Here is a 20,692-nt window from a genome sequence, read left to right as displayed (position 1 = left end):
GCCTCGCAATTTGCAAAAAACTTGTAAGTGGTCTTGACGACTAATCGGCAACGGACTGGGAGTATTTTTCGATAAATAATTATTTGTTACATTATTAGAGTGTCACAATAGTGAAATAATGAAAAATATTGAAAAAAAAGTGAAGAATGATTCCACGTTTATTTTGAAGTGTTATACAGCGATCAATTGGGAACACGGAGTACACCTGAAATGAAAGACAGTCTCAGTCTCCTGCAAATAAACAAACTTATCAAAACTACCCCCTGAAATATGAATAACATACGGTCACTTCAATAACAAGTTTGAATGTTGATGTGATGTGATGTATTCAAGTTATACACTTTCTGGTGACAAATGTACCGAAATAATACTATTAAGTCCGTGATTGTTTCCCGTGAATCGAATAATCAATGTCCCGGCACCGTTTTGCCATTCCCGGTATATTTGTTTGTGACTGACAAACGCACAAATCGCAGCGGTCTCGGTTCACGCTAAAAAATTGTATTAAAATTGGTGACAGCTTGACCCCGGGCTATTTATTCGCTCACTGATCACTGAAACATGCCTAGTTCGTATCTTCCAGGCATATGTGTAATATTAGCCAAGTGATACAGAACATACACTGGTTACTACGTTACCAATGTATGCGGGTATCCAACAGACACCGGAACTCAAAGTAAGGTTGATCTGATTGCATCGAACAACCTATTTTACGTCGAAATTCATTGCGATGAAACGTTTATTTTAATTATTAAATTTGAGATATGTTGCGTAATACGCATCCTAGCACGCAGAGTAATTTACGCGACCTTGTTGTTGTTGTCTATGCACAGTATGTTGTTATTGTCGATCACCTATAACAGTAAGACTCACTTAAATATTGTCGGCATAAATACTGATATTTCCAACGGAAATCCTGTCGTGACAACTAGATATCTCAACAACCCACGTGTTTATACAGTGATACTGTTAAATATTTTCCTCCTGCGACCGATAACTCACTTAATGTCTACTATGGCCCACTCGAATTTCAATGGACGTGTCAACACGTGTCGCCGGGGTACATCTAGCTGAAAACGACTTGTGGACGTGGCACATTCCCGCGTACCTTTTCGATGACTTGAACATTTACTAACAGTACCAACCTTTGTAAAAAAAAGCCTTGGAACTTGGGCAATGTTATAAATATGCATACGATATGTGCATATTGCAACAACAACAAAACTTTCAACCGCATCCACTATGGAATAATCAGTCTGCAAAGTCTATCTTCAATCAGAAAGCACGCGAACTTTTGCAATAAATAATGTTTTGTGTAAAAAATCAATTTCATATCCTTTATAACGCGAGTGTCCACACAAATCGGTTGGTAAAATAATATTTTCTAAAATAAATGACGGAGCAATTAGAAATTTCAGAGGCCAGTTCCATAAATGATTTTGGTGTAGAAAAATCAATATTTTTTCAAAAGTAATAGCTCAACTTTTGAAGAGGGGTTCACGGGTACAGAAAATTGCTACAGTGTTTATGCTGGTTCACTGGTTAATTTCATGATCCGCGTCGGCTTAATATGTCGATGATGATGATAAATAAGATCCTGTCTTTTAGAATCTTTGGCGTGCATAACATAGATGTGATGGATGATAGAACTGATTTCATAACCAGTAAAATATTCACAACTAGTTAGAATGGGAAAAAACTCCGGTAAACACTGATTGAGTTGTCTATAGTGCCTCGGTACTCGATGGATGGTGTTTTCCACGTGTTAAACGACGAAGTCACTGGTGGTCACCGTGTTTCAATGTAAAATCAAACAATGCACAGATAACATTCAGACATGCAAACAAATCAGTAATCCAACATGGCTCATCCGTTGGCCAACCCTCCTCACAAACACGTTCACAGACCACGAAGGCATGCATTACATATGTGCAGAAATTTGATGAGTGAATAGAGCCTCGCGTGTCTATTAAAAAAAAACGTTGCTGTGGACGCCTTAAAAGTAACTTACATTTGCCGTGGAATGTGTAGCGCTAGTGCCGTCGGAAATAAAAGAAAACAAAATAACCCTGTATAAAACGGCGGAATCCAGCCCCGCATCTTCATGGACATCATCTGTCAATGATGTTTGCTATCCTGTATCCCCGAATCGTTCAGCAAGTACCGAAGCAACTATATCGCACTGGTGCGAGTTTGAACGCTTGTGAGCACTCTTTTCGATGTGCTCCGTTTATTGGCGTGACAAACAGGTATATAACTTCAACAGTGGCAGCCGATTAGCAAAAAACTGTTATCTTATCACTAAATCTTATTGCCATGGTTACATGGGAGAAAAAAATAGGGTTGTAGTGTGAAGATAAATACAGCGAGGAAAATGATGTGTTCTGACAGCAGGAATGATACACGGCCTGTTAAATCCGTGCATTGCAGGTTACTAAGCAACAAGACACGCCTTGTTCTGTGATTGGCTAATAAGTTGTTGGCCGTACATTTTTTGTTTTCATGATGAACGTTGGATCAACGTTATATTATTTTCCATAGAAAAATATACTATTTTTTTCAAACGTTATAAAACATTTAGGCCCTAATGCCTTTATTATTTAAGTCGAACGATTTGATATGGCTAAATAAATAGTGGCAAGGTAGTCGGAAAAGGTGTGTGTGTGTGTGTGTGTGTGTGTGGATGGGGGGGGGGTTGTACTGCTGGCGATTCACTTCGAATGACGTACTCGCACATTTAGTGGAATAGCCCGAAATTGTTTGTGGCGCAAATCTCTAGATTTGTAGAAAAGAAACACGCGTTGGTATAATTTTCATTGTTCAATCAATTCAATAAAAAAAAACATCTGATTGATGCTTGCTGTTTTAAAATCGTATTCATTAAAAGCAAATTCAATAAAGGAATAGTTCACATTGTGTTAATCATATTGTAATTAAATCACTGTCAAATCTCTAATTAAAATTGAAATTGATTAACTGTTTCATCAGCTATAAGAGCTGATATAAAGAAGTCGTCTCGGTGCCGTTCTGCTGTATTTATTTGCAATGATTATAGAATCGTTTAAAAACACTAAGGTCATGGATTGTACACTAAGAAAGCAATTTCTGCGTTTCTCATCCGTTATGAAACTATGAAGGCAGAACAAAATACCACGTGTTGTTGTCTGGCCAAACCAACTCTAAGCCCCGCACTAACCAGTGTGCCACGCCTATATCGCGATCAAGGAGTATATGGAAACGCAATCTTCGCTTTCCGCGTATCGTATTGAGGTAAGCAGAATGTTATTAAAACGTCATCAACGAATAACGCCAGTCTTTGTTCGGTTTGGACATGACGTACAAACAGAGATTGCCATTCACTATAACGATGGAGACGGGTTAAGTTGCATGACAACGGCTACCTCTCGCAATCTCGAAATGATTTCAAGTTGATTTGTAGGCTCGACCATTTAAAATCAAGGGGGTGACTGAAAGTTTACAAAAATGCAGACAGAGAAAGAAAATACATGCATTGTGTTGCAGGAAAACAATGTTAACACATTCAGGAAAAATATAATTGCACAGATAGGACAATCAGTGGTCACACTCTTCCAGCGACGCCAGTAATTCCAAATGATTGATCCTTTTTATGTCAACTATCTGTAACATATTAAACTTGAATTCACAATATGTACCTACTGTGACGTGCAAACTCTGGCGCCTGGTCACTGGTGCCTCCTAACAAAAACTGTTTGAGGCAAAATCTTGTTAAGCCTGGAATCGACGTAGATTACTTAACAAGATGTTTTTACTTGCCGTGGTACAAAGACTTGTGTAAGCCCATGCATTCCTTGACCTACGCTCCATGTTTGTTGAATGGGTGATTAGCTAGCCAAATTATTAAGGCGTTTTATCGCAAATCTGTACATGGTTTGTTAGGGTTTCATGTGAGAAATGTCACTTTCTCTGAATATAAAACGAACAAGAAAATAAAAATGACAGGGCTTCGAGAGCCCACAAACGCCACGTATATCTTAATCGTTTCAAACAGAGTGACAATCATTATATTTTATGAAAGCCCATATTTCATCTTTTGTGACGTAGCGTACAAGTGGAGTATCTTTACTTCCGGCGTAAGTGTCGATTTACCCGTGACATGTACCGTAGACGATAAGTACCCTACTAGGAACTTAGTCTTATCTATTTATTACATATGTCATGGCCGAGTATGTGAGTTAAATTGTCAGTGTTATAAATGTTCATGTCGTGAAGATTTTGTGTGTAGTGATATGCAGTGATTTTCCAATAAGATTTGGAAGGGTCCAACACCATCCCACGTAACAGAAGTCATGCGACATCCCGCGGTAACCGTTGCTTAGGACCGATGGTAGAGAATGAGTTAAACACCTGGGACTGTATTATCTACTACAATCTAAGTAGAGGGTCTCATTAATCACAAATCTCGCATTTAATGTAATAAACATTGCAGTATTATATGAATTAATAGTTTCCTGTCTGCAGTGACGTAATCTTCTATAGATGTTTACTCCGGTAGGTGACATTTACATCAATCGTATTTCTAAAAGTAACAAGCTTCAGGTTAATTGTTTGGACATATAGATCTTATTGCAGCTATTACAGATGTATCCAGACACCAATCTGTAGTTTTCCGATGACGGTTTGAGTTTAATCATGATTTCGCAACTGTATTTATACCGGCATTGCAACAGCAATCGTTTCTAGTGTCACGTGATTACAGCTACAAACGTACAAGAGTTGTTAATACATGTAGGTCACAGTGGAAATTTATGAGTTGTCTGAGGTAGAACGAATTATCCAGTCATATCAAGAATGAAGTTTGACGATGCCGGCTAACTTCCACTCTATACATTTCGGTAACCGCTGGCTTCTAACGAAATTGTTGCTACTGTTACAGTTAAAAAAATATGGAGGCAAAATGCTGTGAAGACTGAAATTGATATAGATATTAAATTACCAAGGTTTCCAACGTAATTGGTAATTCATAATCACGTGATGTTTACAGCATGAAATCACATGCGCGGTCATTTCAAAATTAAACTACCAGCTGCAGGCACGCGCTAAAATATAAAGAGATTCTATCGCGCCTGACTAAGTTATCTTACCAGATGTCGGAATGGCGGATGTTAAATCTGTTATTGATGTCGGCAATTTGATGAAATCATTTTTTGACATGCCTGACAACGTTACTGTTTCACATCGGACAATTTTACTCAAGAGTCAGGTACGTGTCCGGTGCGTTGAGTGGATTTCCAGATTCCCTATCCAAACACAATTTTGTCAATAAATTTCATCACACAGAGTTCTGTGTTAACATTGTTGAATATAAATTGCAATGTTTCTTGTCATAACACAGGTTTTTACGGCATATAACCATGACAATTCTCGGGTGCTCTTTGGTCAATTCAAGACAGCCATGGTACAATCTAATATGACATGTGGACGGTATTTACATCAATCGTATACCATTATGTCACCAAAGTTAATCGTAATCCGTGAGATGTATTTCAGACAGGGGGCTGTAGTTTTCCGGCTTTCACATATGTTCTCGTATAAATGAGCCATAGTAACTATTAGAAAAAGAAAATAAACTATACATTCTCGACTACGAACACATCGTGCCAGTCAGCATCGCCGTGTTGCATCCGAACTCGCATTTCTCTGCAAACAGTATTCTGTCGTGGTACAGCGCCACCAAGCGACACGCGCTGTCCGCGGAATGGAACAACGCGTCACAATCGCCATTGACGATGGAACGTTTGGAATGTTTATTTTTTAGAGAATCACTTGCGATCCGCACACTGATTTCTGAACACAGCAGCAGTAATACTGTCAACATGGATTGCCAAACAGAGAAACAAGTCAACAAATCAGTCGACTGGGACACTCTACCTTTCACAGCACTTTCCAAAATATATTGTCTTTTAGACGACCAATCACGATGTCAAGCGGGGTCTGTGAACAGTCATTGGCATACGGCGTACAAGACACCACAACTATGGCGAAAGCGACATTTCAAGTTTGACGGCACCTCCTGTGACGACCAGGCACTCAATTACGCCAAAAGTGTGGGACGTTTTATGAGAACTTGTACCGCGACCAATACAATGCACTGTGAACGCTACGCACGTCGTTTTCAGAGGTCATTGACGACTTACTTCAACCACTTGTTCAAACAAGATACACAACTGCAGAATTTTACATTCACCGAACTTAAACTTGACCGCTACTTCAAAGATATTGCAACTCAAGCCAAACTCACCAAGTCGATGGTACGATTTTTCAAGACGCAACACAGTTTAATATCATTTGATATGTCGTCATCGTGGATGAGCGAATCACACGGATACAGTGTACTGGATGCAGTTGCTAAGCGATCAAACAAGACAATGCGTAATGTTAATCTAGAAGATTTCTTTGGATCTCATATGGCAATCTACAGATCTGCTGATTTTATTAGAGCTATGGTCAGATTCACTAACTTAGAAGAGGTTAAGATGAATTACAACTGTGTATCAAATGACTTGTTACTTGCCATGGGAGTGAGTAATGCTAACTGTTGGAAAACCTTGTATATTAAGTGTCGTAAAGACGAGCCTTACACACAAGTAATTCGCGCTTCTACTTGGATAGTACTGCAACAATATTGTCCTCAATTATCTGTAACCATGTGTTTAGATGGTGTTTATAACTACGACACCGTGAAAAGAATTCTGAACCCAGCTATTCCGCTCAAACACTTAGAAATAACAGGAAGTAATCCGGAGGATACCTTCAAACCAGATGACACATTGCGCCACCTAGCGACGAGTTTTGGTAACACGTTAAAGAGTGTCCTCATAGAAGTACAAGCAAGTTCGTTTCCCGTTGAGCGCGGACTGTTGAATCTAGTCTCAGATTGCAAACAACTTTTACGACTGGAAATTAAAGCAGGAATTGTAAACTTATCGGTGATGGAGGAAGTTATGGCAATGGTAAAAGACAGGTTGCAACGACGTGACCCACAGCGCCCTCTAGAGTTGTTTAAACTTACGGTTGATAACATGCCTTTGACGTATTACCAGGAAATGGCGGCTATATTTCGTCGGCACTCGTGTACTGGTTTCCAACTACAATATCGTTTTTAGTTATACAGTCCTGTATATAGACTTTAAATTTAAACAAAATGACAATTCAATTTTTACGACATATTTTCATGAAATAAAATTAAAATCATTCACTGTTCATTTGTTGTGTACATGACTTTATTGTGTTCCCCTAATTTGCATACATGGCATTAAACATGGTCATATGGTTATGAGAAGTGCGCGTTCATTGGTCAGCTTAGAGTGCCGACACACTCGGTGTTCCAGTGTAGCTGTAAACTGTCGAAATAGGCTTCAGATGTCGGAATCTAGTGATGTTTTTTTTTATTTTTGAACGGAAGAATATCTCTTTTAACATCACCTTCAAAACACTGAAAGTCTTGTGTTTATTTTTTCTGTACAAGGAAAAGTCAAAAAGTATGATTTAGCAAGTTTGGGGACTTCCTATGTTTATCTGAAGCACATAGCATGATCTGTCACCAGAGGGCGGACACTGCAGACAGAATGAATTTGCTTTGATGTGTGGTGCTTCCTTCTCATGCCATTAAAATAATCCTATACAGAGGAATTATTTCACACAAACTGTTTTCGTCATAAATATTGCATCGTTATAATGTTATCACCTATTATGATTTGACGTCACTGATAATAAAGCACAAAATGGCGTTAGAGTAGATCACGTGGATTGGTGAATGCCACGTGGCGACCAATAATCGAGTATATTTGTTAACGTCTTTACCCCATGATCCAGGTCTTATTTGTTCCTGTACGTACTACTAGACGATGTGAACAGTTTAACTATTAGTTTGACATTGATTTGTGGTAACATTTGTAAGAATCAAACACATGTGACTGTATTGTCCACTTCATTTGGAGTAGATTGTATTATTTATCACAAATCTTGCACTTAATCAGATAAACATACTATTTATGATTAATTGTACCCTGTCTGTAGTGCCGTAATCTTCTATAAATGTTTTCTCTATCACGACGGGTAGATGACATTTACATCAATCGTATTCCTAAAGGTGACCGGATTGAGGTTAATAGTTTGGACATATAGATCTAATGCAGTTATTACAGATGTATCCGGAAAACAATTTGAGATTTTTCGATGACGGTTTGAATCAAATCATGATTTTATAACTGTATTTATACCGACATTGTAACAACCGTTTCTAGTGTCACGTGATCACATCTACACACGTTAACGAGTTGTTAATACATGTGTGTCACAGTGAAAACGATAATTAATTATAAAGTTGGGTTGACTCATAAATAACTTTATATTTCATTTACATCGGAACTCTGGTCACGTGATAATATTTATGTCACTCCAAGTTGACAAAACAAAATGTATCTCGTCTGAGAAGAATTTGAAAATCCGTAGAGGATATTAGCACGATATGAGCACGCTGCAGCTGGAACATTGACTGATACACACCCGGGAAGGGAATACTCCAATGTAGAAGTATACGGGTGTGAGTTGCAGTTTAACCCTAATTTTCCCGGTCTAACCGGGTTTTCGTTAACCCCCCCCCCCCCACCCGACTCACTATAATGCAATAATCTGACTGAAATTAACTGAAACCTTACTCATTGACCAAAATTACTTCCGGAGCGTGTAACTCTATTAGGTCAAAAAAAAACTTATGTTGTCCTCAAGTTGAAAAAATTGAAAAAATTGGGTAGGTAGGTCGGATTTGTTTTTGTTTTTTTTGTTTTTTTTTAAAACTCGTGAAAACTAATGGTATCGTAAACAGCCGAGGTATATGGGAATCAATCAAACGCATGCTAGATATTAAACACAAGAATCAAAGTGTTTCTTTCATTCTTTTGTATTTTATTATTTCCATCAGCATACGGTTTTGGTCTTAGTTTTTTTTTCTTTTCCTTAAACAACATTGTCCTCTTCAACATCTCTGTCCTCCGCTCCTCCTTCAGCTGCTGCTCTTGCTGTCATGCACACAGCAAACGTGTTCGCCATGTTCGCTACTGCTGTATACCTGTACGTACACACGATGACAAACCCGAAAGTGAGAATACTGACAGCGCAAAAACAACGTGCAAAAGCTGTCGTTTTGTTTGTGATGTAAGCGTATGAGAGTTTTAATATAAAATGTCACGTTTTGTAAATCCAATAAAATTGTGTGCATTTCATGTATTAAAAATCATATTTACTACAACAAACGTATTTTTTTATTCAAAATAATGTTTTTATTTAATTAAGAAAATACTTGCTGCGGCGATATTTTTAATATTGTGCACCAACTATCCGTCGAATCGCAAATGTCAAAATGGCCTAAAATGCAAAAGACGTGTTTGCTTTTCAGACTTCATAGTATTCGAAACATGTCAGAAAAATACAGATCAACCTGAGGTTCAAAGTCGTCACTTACCCCCCCCCCCCCCCCGAGGACCCTGGAGATCAAACAACGGTCCGGATCGTTAATTTTTAGAGGAAACACTTTTTCACTGCCTAAAATGGTGAGTTTTTAATATTTGCGCCTATTAAAAAAAATCGCGACCCGATATTTCATATTTTTCAGTCGGTCGCTGAGGGCAACAAAACATTTTTTGGCCTTGAATTAACATTAACAAAAGTCACTCACCATCCTGCGGTAACCGTTGCTTAGAATCGATGGTAGAGAACGGGTTCAACACCTGGTACAGTATTATCTACTTCAGTCTAAATAGAGGGTCTCATTTATCATAAATCTTGCATTTAATGTAATAAACATTGCAGTATAATTTGAATTAATAATTTCCTGTCTGTGATGAAGTAATCTTCTATAAATATTTCCGTATTTGATAATCCATAATCGCGTGAGATTTACGCCGTGATAACACCAGCGCTGTCATTTCAAAAATGAACTATCACGCATTAAAATGAAAATAAATTCTGCCACCCGACTAAGTTAGCGTACCAGATGCCGGAATGGCGGGTGTTAAATCCGTTAATGGTGTCGACAATTTGGTGAAATCATTTTTTGACATGACTGACAACGTCACTGTTTTACAGTTATCGGATATTCATTTCTACTCACGAGTCATGCCAGGTGCATCGACTACTAACTTTTCAGATCCCCTATCCAAACAGGGTTCCAAAGCGAACGCAACGAGCGAATAAATGGGCTGCATTAGTTTTTGTGAGTGGAGAAATTTTCGTCAGCTAAAAACAAGAGGGTTTGCCAAAAACATTCATCACAAAGAATTCCGTATTGACATTGTTGAATATAAGTTGGAATGTATCTTGTCATAACACAGGTTTACGGCAGATAACCATGGCAATTCTCGGGTGCTCATTGGTCGATTCAAGACAGCCATTGTACAATCTCTTATGACATGTGGACGGTATTTACATCAATCGTAGACCATTATGTCAACAAAGTTAATAATTCATTTTTTCGGAACCAATTGAGTCACGTGATACAGGTCAAGCTTTCAGTTCAATATGGTAGCAACCACATTGTCCTACGCGTTATAAACCTCATCTCGAAATAATATCTGTCTCAATGGGAGTCAAACCGAAGCGGAAAATGACCTATCCTCGGGGCGGAGCTACGTCACAAGACGTTCCACGTTGCTAAGACGCGCTTTCCTGTACATGCATTTCTATGGGCTTTGTGCGCGCTGCTGTGGAACGCAGGTCGAGCCGGTGAAAATTCGGGAAAACAACACAAACTCAACTTTGAATTAAACATGAACAACCAAATTTATATATGTTACACACCTAGGGATAATCTTGTTACACTGTTCAGGGGACCAACCATCCCAAAGTATCGTTTTCTGCGAGTTTTTGGCCTTTGTTTTCACCGGGAGGGTTGCCAGGCTGTGAAAATGCCTGGCTGTCCGCCCGAGGATTGTCATCCATGTATTTCAGACAGGGAGCTGTAGTTTTCCAGCTTTCACAGATGTTCTCGTATAAATGAGCCATAGTCACTATGAAAATAAACTATACATTTTCTACTACGAACACATCGTGTCAGTCTGCATCGCCGTGTTGCATCGAACGCGCGTTTCTTTGCGGACAGTATTCTTTTGTGGTACAGCGCCACCAAGCGATACGCGCTGTACGCGGAATGGAACAACGCGTCACAATCGCCATTGACGATGGAATGTTTGGAATGTTTATTTTTTAGAGAATCACTTGCGATCCGCACAATGATTTCTGAACACAGCAGCAGTAATACTGTCAACATGGATTGCCAAACAGAGAAACAAGTCAACAAATCAGTCGACTGGGACACTCTACCTTTTACAGCACTTTCCAAAATATATTGTCTTTTAGACGATAAATCACGATGTCAAGCGGGGTCTGTGAACAGTCATTGGAATACGGCGTACAAGACACCACAACTATGGCGAAAGCGACATTTTAAGTTTGACGGCACCTCCTGTGACGACCGGGCACTCAATTACGCCAAAAGTGTGGGACGTTTCATGAGAACTTGTACTGCGACCAATACAATGCATTGTGAACGCTACGCACGTCGTTTTCAGAGGTCATTGACGACTTACTTCAACCACTTGTTCAAACAAGATACACAACTGCGGAGCTTTTCATTCACCGAACTTAAACTTGACCGCTACTTCAAAGATATTGCAACTCAAGCCAAACTCACCAAGTCGATGGTACGATTTTTCAAGACGCAACACAGTTTAATATCATTTGATATGTCGTCATCGTGGATGAGCGAATCACATGGATACAGTGTACTGGATGCAGTTGCTAAGCGATCAAACAAGACAATGCGTAATGTTAATCTAGAAGATTTCTTTGGATCTCATATGGCAATCTACAGATCTGCTGATTTTATTAGAGCTATGGTCAGATTCACTAACTTAGAAGAGGTTAAAATGAATTACAACTGTGTATCAAATGATTTGTTACTTGCCATGGGAGTGAGTAATGCCAACTGTTGGAAAACCTTGTATATTAAGTGTCGTAAAGACGAGCCTTACACACAAGTAATTAACGCTTCTACTTGGATAGTACTGCAACAATATTGTCCTCAATTATCTGTAACCATGTGTTTAGATGGTGTTTATAACTACGACACCGTGAAAAGAATTCTGAACCCAGCTATTCCGATAAAACACTTAGAAATAACAGGAAGTAATCCGGAGGATACCTTCAAACCAGATGACACATTGCGCCACCTAGCGATGAATTTTGGTAAAACTATAGAGAGCGTCCTCATGCAGGTGATTCCCGGCTCTTCACCAGTTGAAGGCGGGCTGCTGAAGCTGGTAAAAGATTGCAACAAACTTTCGCGGTTGGAAATAAGAGCAGGAATCGTCAACATCCATGTGATGGAGCAAGTGATGACGGCGATCAAGGATAGAGGAGAAAAACAACCTCCTTTTGCATTATTCAAACTGACCATTGACAATATGCCCATTGTCTATTATCAGGAAATGACCACAATACTTCAACGCAACACGTTTCCTGGATTTAACTTGAGATGCCGTTTGCAACAGTCAAATTAGTAAATCACGACTGAAAATGTCAAATCAAATGTTTTTTTCTATTCACTACTAAAGCACTAATATTTGTACGATTAAACTTTTTTTTTACCAGACTTGTCTAAATACTTCATGATTTATTTACACAAAATGCCAGTTTCTGAGTAGTGTCCTTAGAATCAAGCAGCTTTGAACTAAAATAGAATCGCCAAACCAAGGACAACAAATTCCAGGCATAAATTCTTTACAACTATTGCCCCAAATATTTAATTTGGATGTTATTCTGAATTTTCTGTTTATATTGCAAAAACAAATTTTAACACAAAAATAGGAATGGGTTTTCACAAATCTGGAATAGCATGCACAACACAATTTGGGCTCGTTATAAGACTATGATGTTGAAACAAAACAGTTTACATAAATAAATTTGAACTTGTATGGATTGTGTGTTATAATGCATCATATAAATTGATTTTCTGCTGAAAAATGAAGATAGATGGTTTGGAACAGCTAACATGCAGAGTACATTTTATATTTTGTGCTTTGGCTTTATTCTATCGGTAAACAATACAACTAAATTTTATAATTATTTGCACACGTTTGTTGATTGTTGTACTATGACAACCAATTTAGGAGTCGTGCGTGTAAGTATAAACACAGCAAACAAACCACTGGATTTTCCCAGTTCTGCAATTGGCCATTTTAATGTCAGAACTACTTTTTTTTTTTCAACTATTAAGCACAACTATGAATATTGACCTGACCGAATTACAACTCAAAACAGCCACTAATATACATAATTGCAAATCTTCGGGTAGTTTGATTAAAGCGGGAGGGTTGTCACCTGTGTACACGCCGGAATTGAGCCGCAAGCGACGATAACGCACACTAAAACGCAAAGGCTCATGGGTAGACGCTTGTTTGCAACAAACGATACGCTCTGGCCATCTGACGCGTGCACAGGTGAAGACTCCCCTGCTTTAATTTGGCAGAATTGTTCATAGTGTGCATTTATATAGTTACAAAAAACGCCATCACTTGTGCCCTAGCTACCCCACTACATGCTATTTTTTGTAAGGTGCTTTTTGATGACATTGTTAAGGAAATTAATTAATTTAAACTCATCTCATTACATTTTGTCCACTATTTCATAACATTTAACAGAAATTCACTAATAGATGTACTCACAAAATTTACATAAAACTGACTCCCTGACAAAATTAATACGACTGAAGGCATGATCGTCATGTCGTGTGTCACCAAAAGGTGAACACAACACAAAGCAAATATGCCCTATAAGGCTGAGAAAAAAAAAATATCTGTTTTTCGTTTCCACATGCATCATTTTGAACTATGTGCCTCAGAACGATTTGCTTGTCTCAAATTTCCCTATTTTAGCTCAGCCGCCTCATTTTAAAATTTCCATGAAACTAGAAACAGAATTTTTTTTTTCCTGGCCTAACAGTATATTGATAAGTTTACCTGCTTCAACTTCACCATTATTCAATGACACTACTAGTCCTAATGTATTTTTGAAATTTAATGGCACAATAGAGTGAAGGAAATCCAAAATGAATACTTTCTATATCTACCCACTATGTACATGTATGAGTTTAACAAAGTTTGAATACATTTGACCACAGAGGGCCAGACAGACAGACAGACAGATGAGTGGACATGCAGCGGATAGATAGATGGACAGGCTAGCAGAAATACCCTAATATTTACATGTGTATGCAAAAATAGAAGACAAACCAAGCTTACTCAGAAATACATAATTTATTAAATTAAATAATTTATATTTTAAATAAATACATTTGTATAAATAATATGATAAATAGCCAATACATACTGAACGGTATGATACTGACATATTATAGTCCAAACTATCTACTATGAATGGTAGTCATTGCATCACATACTCTAAATGACCAACACGTGTACAAAACAAAACGTCTATGGTGTACATGGCTTATTGACGCCACGTTTTATTCCTCACTGTTCATGGTGATAACAACGAAGAACCAATATTCTCTTCTGCCCAATCCACATATTTTTGAAGATTGGTATAAATTCCAGGTTTGTCTTTCAGTGCACATCCATAGCCCCAGCTGGTGATGCCCACTAGATACCAGTGTCCATCAGAATGTAGACACACCAGTGGTCCTCCTGAATCTCCCTACACAGTGAATAAAACAATGACATTTTCTATATTATGTTGTAAAGGCTGATCAAAATGGATGCTTCTGGCATACTCTGCTGGTATGTTACATAATTATTCTGAAAAGCCTCAGGTCGGACATTTTTAATGTTCTTCTGTATCTCATTACTGAATTTACAAGTAGACTGATTAAAGAAACAACATTGTTTGGTTGTTTATACATTTTTTTTCAGTTTTCGGTGAGGACGATACATAAAGTTCACTTGGAAAATATTTTCACCGAGGGGATCATGAATCAGTGAAAATACTTTTCCTCTATTCAACTCGTAAAAAATTGTGGAAAATTAACTTTGTACTAAATAGCCAAAATGCATCCAAGCTAAAATAGTGTATTTGACAGTACTCTAAACAGTGCATCATCATTATATATAATTGGAGTTACTTTGTAATCTGTCTTCATTATTTATTTTTTACTTTTTTGTTGTATATTACTGTTTATTTCTGTATTTATTTACTTAAGTCCTGTATTTTTTTGTTTATGAGTAATTTAAAAAAGCAAAACAAACAACAGTGCATCGTGACTACTTGTATACATGGTGCTTTGTTGAGAAAGTATCGTTACGACAACAATTAGCTTAATTTATATGTTAGGTACCGGTAACTCTAAACTCATGTCAACCTGTCGTTTTTCTGAAAAGAAGTCTCAACGTCGACACATAATTGTCCAACCAAACAATATCAAGTTGTTGAATTGACAACACTCATAACTTGGTGAATAGAGAATTCATCCACAAAAATCTAATTTGTGCGAAATAAACTTGATAACTACACTGATGACTACACTGACCTGGCATGCATCCACCATTCCGTTCATATGTCCTGCACACAGCATATTATCATTCACATAACCCTCGTATGCACTAGGGGCATTACACACAGTCTTAGAAATCAACGGAACATAGGCTTCCTGTAAGAACTGTGACTGAGATCCCTCCACTGAAAGAAAAGAAAAGAATATCAATCCAATATATTAATAAAGTGCTAGTGACTGCTGCTTATCTGCACTTAATGATTTTGCATTTAAACAATTAAGTTTCTAGATTATTCTTAAAAATACTCTGACTTCATGTATATCCATTTTCTGGTGAAAACAAGTTCAGATAGAGTAAAGGCAAACCTTTAGACAATGTAGCCACTAGAAATAATATTTTTTTGACGTTCTTGTTGGCAGACTGAAGATCGATCACAAAGCTTTATGCAGTAAACAATTCATACAAAAATAAATCTATGCAACTTATCAACTGGGCTTGCGATCCCACCACAAAACAAGTGATTATCCACATAGCCAACTTGTTAGTTTTGTCACTGCAGAATGTCTATGAAGCTCAGGTCAATGCTCTATAGAAGCAAGCCTGACTCTGCTAATCAGAATCAATCAGAATCAATCAAAGGCTGATTTGTTGTATAATATTGATATGGTGATGAGGTCAAACACAATCATATTTTAAATACGCATAATTATGCAGATTATGGTTACATAATTAGAAATTTAGGCGAGGGTTCTCCGAACCCGCCTATTCACATAGTTCATACCCACCATAGACTCCAGTCAGTCAAAATGACTATTTTGAACTGTAGGCATTAATCAGCGATTCTGCCGGTGACTGAGAGATAGAATCTAGGTCAGGGGAAGCCCCATGACCTCAAGATTCTTTTACCCCTTACTCCACGAACCCACGTGACCGAGGCCACATGGCAACACCATAGGTAGCCGTCCATCACTCTGGTTCCTTTATCTCCGCCTCGAGGACTTAGCAGTGGAGACAGCTCGCTCCGCCTGCAGGTGATCTACTCTGCCTGCCAGGGATGCACTTTGCCCTGACAGTCCTTCGACCAATGTCCTCGTCTCAACGGCAAAACCGGCGCCGTGCGAGGATGAGTCCACAACGGGACCCATCGCGGGCCCCATAGGAGGAAAGACCTCCATAGGGCACAGCCTCGCTGTTGCCGGTAAAGTTGGGAAACCCACTGCCTGAAAAAACAGACTGTGTAGATGCCCTCCGATCAGCAGGGGGAGACCAAAAAAATCGGCACCCCCCACTATCGGGCCCTTTGCTCGGTATCCCGGTATGAGAACCGGTAACCGAGCACGAGGACTTGTCATTCATGCCAACGCACAACTCACTCATACCCATGCCGGTAGCACTTGCCGCGCGACCTTTTCGCGAATGAGTGACGCGGTCAGTCTCGACTATTTAGACATGCTGCTGGAATGATTCCCAGGCTTCCGAACCCCAGCAATTACACACATTCTCTGGGCAGACACCCGAACCCCGAACGCACGTGAAACAACGATAACACTTTGAATGCGGGTTCCATTCCTGCAATTGCTGCGTACACTGAGTACAAATCCGCCTCATAAACTGAGGAGACAATACCGGCGGTGAGCCTCTGGCATTGCCAGTGCATCTGTCCATTTCTAAATACATTAAAAATAAAAGACGACATGCATGAGAGAAACGAATTACAGTTGTAAAAGGTGCCGCCATGAAATCAACATGCGATTACGTAGTGGCGCCGGGTTTGATTTCTTTGTTGTGGAAAAGCATAACACACAAAGGGGAAAATGACACGAGGGTAAAAAGACAATAAAAACTTATCCTACCAGCTAGAATGTCGGATGCCGCGGCTGCGGCGACGACCCACGCTAGAAACCCGGACAGGAAAAAGCAACAGAGCCAGGCAGAGCCGCTCAGAATCATTCCCCGACGATGCGGAGAGAATTGAAGAGTGATGGACGGCTACCTATAGCGTTGCCATGTGGCCTCGGTCACATGGGTTCGTGACGTAAGGGGTAAACAAATCTTGAGGTCATGGGGCTTCCCCTGACCTAGATTCTATCACTCTGTCACCGGCAGAATCGCTGATTAATGCCTACAGTTCAAAATAGTCATTTTGACTGACCGGAGTCTATGGTGGGTAATTGAACGTAGTGAATATAATAACGTTTATATTAAGATTGCTAACAACAAATTGATAACAGTAAATCGTCATTCAGTAAATCAATTGTTCAGTGATGATTCATTCACACACACACATTTTTTACGGTCAAAGAATGCGTTTCCAAGAAAACATGTGCAAAGTAATTCAAAAAGCAACAATTTGGAACATTTCCCCTTAGGAATGCATGTAAACACATTCAATTGATAACTTGTACTAATAGTCAAAGTTCTCCCATTTTTCGTGACATTCATTTGATACTTGTATATTTAACACTGCATATCATTTTTTTTAGCATAGGTCATCAAACAAAATGTTGAGATGTGATGGAATGTTTCTGCCATAGAAATCTATTGTAAAGTATTCAAAAAACGCATTTTTGATCAATTTTTCGTTAAATATACATTTTTTTTAAAAAGAATTTTGAACATTAAAATAACTCAACCCCTCTTGCTGTATATTTTTTTTTTTCCAATGGTAGCAAAATACCCTAAATGTATTCGCAGAGTTAAAAGTTATAATGATGCCCACTGCCTCAGCATTTTGCCTACTGAATAAACGATAAGTACCGATATATATATTGTTTGCAACCACAAGCTAAAGGTGTTTTTAGAAAATTTGGCTTTGAAATTCTGCAACCTCAGATTACATCACAAGTAATTAAATCCTCCACACAATAGTAAAAAATCCACTTACTTTTAGTGACTCCCCAACCAGTAACAAAACAATAAGCTCCTTCAGTAAAATCCAACTTTTTGTCCACACATACATAGTTGATAGTGTCAGTGGCCTGATGGATGTTAGCTCTTAGAACCAATAATGCAATGTCATTATCCATCGTTTCTGGATCAAACTGTGGGTGTACAATAATCTTCCGAACACGCGATTCAACTGCTCCTAGTTCTGGCTGATTATTCAGAAGAAATTTACCTAACCTCACTTTCCATTTCTTTATGTTGTTCCTGAAATGCAACAACATCATATAACAATATTGTGTAATAAAAGCTCAAATTTCAAAAAAGTTCATATATAAATGCTGTTATTACTTTTTCACTGTATTTCATTTTCTCAGGGGCAGAACTACATCACAGAACATTCTAGGTTGCCAAGATACACAGTGTACAATGTATCATGAACTGCTAGTGAAAACAGCTAAAGTCAAGAACACCGTACAAACTCAACTATGAGATGACACTGAACAACTAGGCCAAAGTACAGAGTTTCTGACCGTTGTTTTCACCAGTTCTGATTGCCTGGTGATGCAAATGCCCGCTCTTGAGAATTATCATTCGAACAAGTCATTGTCAATGACACGTCCCCGTTCCGTTCATATTTGAGTGACATGTACATTCAAAGCAGATCATGACCGAAATGCACCTGCATATGTACAACACATTGTGCTAAATCTGAACAAAATCCATCCATGCATGACTGAGATCCGGTTCTGGAATTGTGAAAATACGTGATTTTGATGCATTTTCGGCCTTAAAATGGCCATCATTCCGCTATTGTTAAGCAGATCATGAAACAAAGGCACATATCTATTTGTGACATGATGTACCATGTGTGTGTGAAGTTTGAACTTGATCAATCCAGACATGTCTTGGATACGGATCCAGAACTGAATTCTTTAACAAAATGGCCGCCAGTCGGCCATTTCGAACTTGATCGGGAAAAAAAAAGACGTGCATCAAGGTCCTATTATGTTTAATGTATGTACCAAATTTGAACAAAATCCATCCATGCATAACTGAGATACGGGTCCGGAATGGTGAAAATGTGCGATTTCAATGCATTTTCGGCCTTAAAGCGGCCGCCATTTGGCTATCGTTAATGAGATCATGAAACAAATGCACATACATATTTGTGACATGATGTACCTTGTGTGTGTGAAGTTTGAACTCGATCAATCCAAGCATGTCTCGGATACGGATCCAGAACTGAATTCTTTAAAACAAAATGGCCGCCAGTCGGCTATTTCAAACTTGATCCGAAAAAAAAAATGACGTGCATCAAGGTCCTATTATGTTTAATGTATGTACCAAATTTGAATGAAATCCGTCCATGCATAACTGAGATCCGGGTCCGGAATGGTGAAAATGTGCGATTTCAATGCATTTTCGGCCTTAAAGCGGCCGCCATTTGGCTATCGTTAATGAGATCATGAAACAAATGCACATACATATTTGTGACATGATGTACCTTGTGTGTGTGAAGTTTGAACTCGATCAATCCAAGCATGTCTCAGATACGGATCCAGAACTGAATTCTTTAAAACAAAATGGCCGCCAGTCGGCCATTTCGAACCCGATCCCAAAAAAAAAATGACATGCATCAAGGTCCTATTATGTTTAATGTATGTACCAAATTTGAACAAAATCCGTCCATGCATAACTGAGATCCGGGTCCGGAATGGTGAAAATGTGCGATTTTGATGCATTTTCGGCCTTAAAATGGCCGCTATTCGGCTATCGTTAATCGGATCATGAAAAAAATGCATGTGCATATGTCCCATATAATGTGTGATGTATGAGTGAAGTTTGAACTCAATCGGTCCATCCATGTTCGAGATACAGGTGATCACGGACGCACGGACGGACGGACGGACGCACACAGGGCAAAACATAAGTCCCCGTTTTCGGACTGCATCCGAACGGGGACTAATTATGAACTTAACATTTACAGCACCATTCCTATAATGTGCGCCCTCTAGTGACACAAGTGCTTCCGATGTTTCATGTAATAGATAAGTTTCGAGTTCTGCCGTTACCTTGGAAATGAACTAATGTAGTCTGTGGGTGGAGGTGGGAGGGGGTGATTTCGTCACTCAAACATTTGATAGCTCATCATCAGAACGCTGTGGAACCAGGAAAACCTACACCTAGGTACATCTATATATCTGACGGGTAGCAGTGAATATTTATTTTCATAAGCTAAAAATTTTCAAAAATCCAAAAAC

At 38.7% G+C, this 20,692-nt stretch overlaps 3 protein-coding genes across 3 annotated transcripts in view; 2 read left to right on the top strand and 1 right to left on the bottom strand.

Moving 5' to 3' along the window:
• The first annotated feature begins 5,855 nt into the window (after positions 1-5,855).
• On the top strand, positions 5,856-7,145 carry LOC102806189 (F-box only protein 39-like). Its single transcript, XM_006812869.2, has one exon. It carries the CDS (start codon positions 5,856-5,858, stop codon positions 7,143-7,145), a length of 1,290 nt encoding a protein of 429 aa, XP_006812932.2.
• Positions 7,146-11,267: 4,122 nt separating this feature from the next.
• Positions 11,268-12,596, top strand: LOC102801248 (F-box only protein 39-like). Its single transcript, XM_006818009.2, has one exon. The coding sequence runs from the start codon at positions 11,268-11,270 to the stop codon at positions 12,594-12,596; it is 1,329 nt and encodes a 442-aa protein (XP_006818072.2).
• A 1,736-nt stretch (positions 12,597-14,332) lies between these two features.
• LOC100378575 (uncharacterized) overlaps positions 14,333-20,692 on the bottom strand; it is a 30,039-nt gene continuing 23,679 nt past the window's right edge. The window contains exons 11-13 of the mRNA XM_085491558.1: positions 18,430-18,695; positions 15,581-15,729; positions 14,333-14,751 (exon numbers count right to left, since the gene is read on the bottom strand). Of these exons, the coding sequence (XP_085347684.1) occupies positions 14,575-14,751; positions 15,581-15,729; positions 18,430-18,695 (592 nt within the window). The 3' untranslated portion in view covers positions 14,333-14,574. The remainder of the gene's footprint in view (positions 14,752-15,580; positions 15,730-18,429; positions 18,696-20,692) is intronic.

The sequence above is a fragment of the Saccoglossus kowalevskii genome, chromosome 16 (genome assembly GCF_978046115.1).
Source record: "Saccoglossus kowalevskii chromosome 16, keSacKowa6.1, whole genome shotgun sequence".
NCBI lineage: Eukaryota > Metazoa > Hemichordata > Enteropneusta > Harrimaniidae > Saccoglossus > Saccoglossus kowalevskii.
This window is presented reverse-complemented; position numbering and strand designations above follow the sequence as displayed.